Here is a 6,000-nt window from a genome sequence, read left to right as displayed (position 1 = left end):
AAAGATATTGACCCTCCACAGACGCTGGAGACATACACGGTGAACCCGAAAGGAGATCTTAGTTTTACCCATTATGTAAACTGGAACTGCTCAGGATACATGTGTAAACATTGCCTCCCATTTCCAAACTATAGAGAAGCACAGTATCTCAGGATGTTCACAGCATGGATGTTGATAATAGAAAAGGAAAAACTCAATACTCGTTCACTGATATGTGAGTAAAGTGTGATCTGTCTGCACAATGCTGTGCTACCAAAGAGCAGTGAAAGTGAGTGCGCCTTGCCTTGCGTGTCAGTGTGGACAAGTTGCAAATGTATTGTTGAACATTGTTGTAGCCACGGGATACATGCCCTGTGAATCCATTTACATCAGATGAAACAGATTACCTTGCCTGAACGTACAAAGGTGGTAAACATTGAAACAACAGCCAAAAGAATTATGAGATTTAGGAGAACAGTTATTTCTGGGAATGGCCTGTAGCAAGAAGTTACAATCAAGGCGAGACAAGGAGGACTTTTTCAAAGACGTGTGTGCAAGTGTTGAGGCCAGATGTCAGACTCAAGTGTTGTTCTTTTGGCTCTGTCCATCTCAGCTGCTTTGTTTTTGTTTTTGAGGCAGGGTCTCTTCCTGACCTGGAATTTTCCAAGCAGGCTATGCTGGCTGGTTGGCAAGCCCCAGGGATGTGGCAAGCCCCAGGGATGTGACTATCTTTCGCCCTCCAGCACTAACATTATAATCACATGCCACTACGCCCACTTTAAAGAAGATAACAGGCTCTGGGTCCTTGTGCTCTCGAGGCAAGCACTCTAACAACAGAGCTATCAGCTGCGGATTTTCTGAGGTACCTGAGAATATTTACTTATGATTCTCTTTTAATATATATTTTTATATGGGAGGCTGAGACCAGAGATTACTTGAGCTTTAGAGCTTGAGACCAACCTGAGCAACAGCAATAAAATATGTATCTTTACACCTATGTCATAGTCATGAAACCCAAAAGTAAATAAGAATGTTCTTAGAGCCCTCTAGCCACGGAACCAGCTGCTAGAGCTCCGTGTTGTTCACATTTTCAATGCCAGCTTCCTTGGCCATAAGATAAAAGGGGCCGGCGTTGGACAGCAGCTCTTCTGGACTGCCGCACTCTACAATCCTTCCATTGTCCAGGACCATTATCCTGAGAGAAAGAGGAAAGGAATGCTTTAGAAAGTAGTGTGTCAGAGATCACTGTTTATAAAAGCAAAACCAAACCAAACCAAACCAAAACCAAACCCACTAAGCTGTAGTCAACTAAACAGTGCCATGAAGGAAGGAAGTCGACATGATGACAGGAAGGGGCCGGTGGAATAGAGCCTGTGGTGTTTGTTACAAAGTACTTGTTGTTCAAGGGCGTGGGATTAAGGAGGCCTCCTTCCCCCCCAAACACTTGTGCCAAAGCAGGGGCAGTTGAGGCCGTGGTGGTTGGGAAGGTCTATGTCCATATGTGCCATGTATTAGACTAGGGTTCCATCTTCCCAGACTCAGCTACTACGGTTTCTTATTTCATCCTTGGCCCCATCAGCTTTGGTTTATTTGTTTTGTTTTTCAATATAGGATTTCCCTGTGTATCCCTGGCTGTCCTGGACTCACTTTGTAGACCAGGCTGGCCTTGAATGTACAGAGATCCATCAGGTTCTGCCTCCTAAGTGCTGGGATTAAAGGCCTACACCACCTTGCTCAGCCTCATTAGCTTTTATTAGCTTGATGCAGAGTTTTGGTTAAATGTACTAAAAATTTAAGGCCACAGGGTTACAAATGACATTAAGCCTCCTGCTGTGATGTGCCTCTGGGCTTCTAGCTGGCACTCTAACTGTGCTCTGTCCCCTCACTCACTTGTCACTGTCCATGATGGTGTGCAGCCTGTGGGCAATGGTGATGACCGTGCATTGGGAGAACTCGTTTCGGATGGTCGTCTGAATCAGGCTATCCGTTTCTAGATCCACGGCAGCTGTGGCCTCATCCAGGATCAGGATTTTGGATTTTCGGAGCACAGCTCTGCTCAGGCACAGGAGCTGCCTTTGTCCTATGCTGCAGCCAACAGAAGAAGTCACATCTAAGTCCCACGGTCCAGGGGGAAGCTGTGGCTTGGGGTCAGTTTCATGACCCAGGGCATATTTCTAAAACTACTTCAAAAATCTCCCACTGAGCCAGGTGTGGTGGTGCACACCTGTAATCCCAGCACTCGGGAGGCAGAGATAGGAGGATCGCTGAGTTTGAGGCCAGCCTGGTCTACAAAGCAAGTCTAGGACAGCCAAGGCTCTACAGAGAAACCCAAGTCCCCCGCTGGCCACTGTTACAAGGAATGTTTTTCAAACTTCCTCAGTAAGAAAACTTACCAGAGATACTTTATTTTTATTTATTTTTTTAGGGTTTTGTTTGTTTGTTTAGTTTTTTGTTTCTTTTTGGTTTTTTGAGACAGGGTTTCTCTGTGTAACAGTCCTGGCTGTCCTGGACTCGCTTTGTAGACCAGGCTGGCCTGGAACTGAGAGATATGCCTGCCTCTGCCTCCTGAGTGCTGGGATTAAAGCTGTGGGTTGTCATGCCTAGCTACCAGAGATACTTTATAACAAAGTTTGTTTCCAGTCTCCCTTTATACAGAGAATAGCCTAAAAGTTGTACATTTTAAATAAGTACTCCAGATGCTTTTCATGTTAAAGCAAATTTGAAAACCACTGGCCCAGAAACAAGGCTTTGCATTTGGCCACAGTGATAGCTACAATTTCAAACCAACATGAACGTTCCCAAGTTTACTACAGCAGTGTATGACCTGATGCCATGGACTTAGTGTGGCACTGCAGAAGGGTGCCCCAGTGGCATTTTTTTGTGGCCTTAGTAAATGCATTCATTATTTTAATGTGTAATTCCAGTCTCCGGCTAATTATTTGTTCAAGGCATTTTGCCTTGATTAGAGACAAAGCTATCTAATGATCCTGAGGTCTTGGTGTGAGATGCAATGTATGTGGAATTTAAATATACTTGTAAAATGCAAATGGCTTTAATTTGGTAAAAGCCTATAATGAAGACTGGACCTCTTACTTACATAAAGGAGCATTGGGTAATGATGTGAAGGAAAAATTTGGGAATTTGCTGATTACTCTCCCCTGCTGTGGTCATTAGGGAGCGCAATAAACAGGGGGGTAGCAAGACTAACGCTCTATAATTCTCTGTAAGAAATTTCTGCAGGAGACGAAAGCCACCCAAGATGAACGTCCAATATTTGTTTGCAGTGGAAGATCAGGCACACCCGAGATCGTTAACTTGGCTGGCACCACGTTTCTGCCCAGATCAACTGTGCTTTAGAATAACAGGTACCACTTCAGCTTTCAACTTTTCTCTCGTGCTCACTTGCCCATCACTTACCACAGATATTTTAAGCTGATTTTTTTTCCCTCCCCTAATATGTATAAGTTCCAGTTCCCTAAACCAAGTGTGAAACATGGGGCTGAAGTAAAGACACAGGTAATAGAGTGAAGTGTTTCCCAGCACAGACAGGAGAAGGAATGTCACCATCACATCCTGCTGTAGTGTCCCATGTGTATGCTCTGCCGCATACACTGCCATTCTCTCCCACAAGCCTGCCTCTCCCACTGTGGTTTACGTGCTTGGAAGTCCAGGGTTGTACCTGCGTTGTTCGTCTTTGTGTCTCCAATGCGTGGCACACAGTAGGTGTGAATACATGTTTACTGACTGTATATTTAAATAGCCTTTACATCCGGCTAAACAGCTATTCAAGCTGGACCATGTATCTGTTGCCATGGAAAAGCAAGCCGGATGACATTCACTACCAAGCCATGTGAGTGCCATCTGGGTGAGGTTACCTTAGTCCTGGGTTCAATTGGTCTGTGGGACAGGCTGGACACTGGGACTTAAGTTCCCTGCATGAGTCCCTCAGTCTAGTTAGGAACCAGGACTCTAAGTAGATTTTTCAAATTACAGCACTCACTCAAGCCACCTGGGAATCTTGCTAAAATGTAGGTCCAGATGAGAAGGCACAGGGTCTGGGGTTCTGTGTTCAGATGAAGCCCCCTAGGTTTATTCAGAGCCTTCAGACCACTCTTGGAGCCTCCCCTGCCTGGGCTTTAACTGCTACTGGTCTATGCCCTGCCTCCCACTGCTGAAGTACCTGCATCAGAAGGAAGAACCATCCATGACCAGGAGGCTTCGCCTAAAGGCTCAACTTCAGTACATGTAGGGAGACCCCAAACTCATAGTGAGAAACCCAGAAGCACATTAATGGACATGCAGTGAACCCCAGAAATGAAGTGGCCTGACATATATACACACACCTATACATACATATATCACATATATGTACACATATATACACACATATGTGTGTATACACACACACATACACACACACACATACACACATATATGTGTGTGTAAATTTTTTTAAAGGTAAGGACTCTAAACTCGGAGTCAGCATATCAATTTAAGGTGTCTCCACAATGCCCAAGGGCTTTTCAGGCAGTAAGTCTCATCCACACCCCTTTAGATCAGTGGTTCTCATGTCCCCACATCCAGTCTGTGTTTCATAACAAAGAGATCGGGTTGGACCAGGGATCTGGCTATTGCTTCTGAGACTTGGTTGAGACTTTGCTTTCTAGGGTTCTCCACGATAGCGGCATTTGTAAGCTCATGCGATAAAATGCCACACGAAGAACACATTTAATAACAAAGGTTTCCCAAGTGCTCCTAAGCTTTTACATCTGTTTTAGACTATTTTTACACAGTGCAAATCCCACAATAACAGACGGTATTTAATACAGGAACATAAGGGACAGCTCCCGTGAATCCTCTCACTGCCTGTGGAAGAAGTAGCTTCCAAAACATTACCTCAGATTGTCACCACCTTCTGTCACTTCGTGGTTCAACCCAAGTTGCAGGCCAGCCACGAAGGATTTGAGATGAGCCAATTCCAGGGCCTTCCAAATCTCCTCATCTGAGAATTTGTTGAAAGGGTCTAGATTCATCCTCAGACTCCCAGAGAACAGGATGGGGTCCTGCAAGTCAGAGGATGGGGAGCTGTTAGGGCAGATGTCAGCAAAGGGCTCAGTCATTCTTTGTGGCCAGGAGAAAGTGGGTGGGCGTGGCCAGAGATGAACTCTAGGCAAGAAGCTGGTTCATGATTGAGCTTCTAAAGCCCTCTGAAGGCCGGACTATCTGCATGGGACAGTGAGGCGCAGGGTAAGAGGAGTGCTTGCTTTGCTCCATTCTGGGATCTATCCGTAGACATCCAGATTTGCTGCTGTATCTCTTTAGAATGTGAAAAGGGTACTCCTTCCTGGAGACAAAACTGGCTTAGAGACAGAGAGACTGAGAGTAGACAGTATAAGAAAAGACTGTGCTAAACTAGAATACATGAGGGCTGCAGAGATGCTTCATGCACAAGCATGCAGACCTGGGTTTGTGTCCCCAGCATCCAACCGTTAGCTGAGTGTGGCGTGTGTGCTCAGAGCTGGGAGGGAGAGAGGAGGAGACTGGAGGGCATCTGGCGTTACTGACCAATGGCCTCACCAAAAAGCAAAGATCTCCAGAGGCCCTAGAGGCGGTTAAAGCACTTGCTACTCTTATAGAGGGCCTGGATTCAGTTCCCAGTACCCACATGGCAACTTTCAACTGTCCTCAACCCTCTGGAGGGCTGGCACCCTTTTCTGGACTCTGTGCGAGACAGGCCCAGATATGCAGCACACACATACAGGCAACATACTCAGAACACATAAAAAATTAAAAATCTTAAAACAACAAAGCGGCGAGCTCCAGGTTTCACGAGGCTGTCTCAGTAGGGTAAGGTGGAGAGTGACAAAAGGAGGCATCTCATGACACATACACTAAGCAACACCAAACAGACAAAAGCCTCTGCAGACACCTGGCCTGGCTGTGGTCTACCTCCTGAGAGGGGAAGAGGCCTCCATGCAATCCTTACTTGGTAGGGTCCATAGAGCAAACCAAAGGGAGGTC

General features: G+C 45.9%; 1 protein-coding gene across 1 annotated transcript in view; it reads right to left on the bottom strand.

The window, feature by feature from the left end:
- Positions 1 to 734: 734 nt before the first annotated feature.
- Abcc2 (ATP binding cassette subfamily C member 2) overlaps positions 735 to 6,000 on the bottom strand; it is a 69,134-nt gene continuing 63,868 nt past the window's right edge. The window contains exons 30-32 of the mRNA XM_051146612.1: positions 4,876 to 5,042; positions 1,870 to 2,064; positions 735 to 1,174 (exon numbers count right to left, since the gene is read on the bottom strand). Coding sequence (XP_051002569.1) covers positions 1,045 to 1,174; positions 1,870 to 2,064; positions 4,876 to 5,042 — 492 coding nt within the window. The 3' untranslated portion in view covers positions 735 to 1,044. The remainder of the gene's footprint in view (positions 1,175 to 1,869; positions 2,065 to 4,875; positions 5,043 to 6,000) is intronic.

Source organism: Acomys russatus, chromosome 5 (genome assembly GCF_903995435.1).
Source record: "Acomys russatus chromosome 5, mAcoRus1.1, whole genome shotgun sequence".
Taxonomy (NCBI): Eukaryota; Metazoa; Chordata; class Mammalia; order Rodentia; family Muridae; genus Acomys; species Acomys russatus.
Note: the sequence above shows the minus strand (reverse complement) of the source record. Positions and strands in the feature narration are given on the sequence as shown.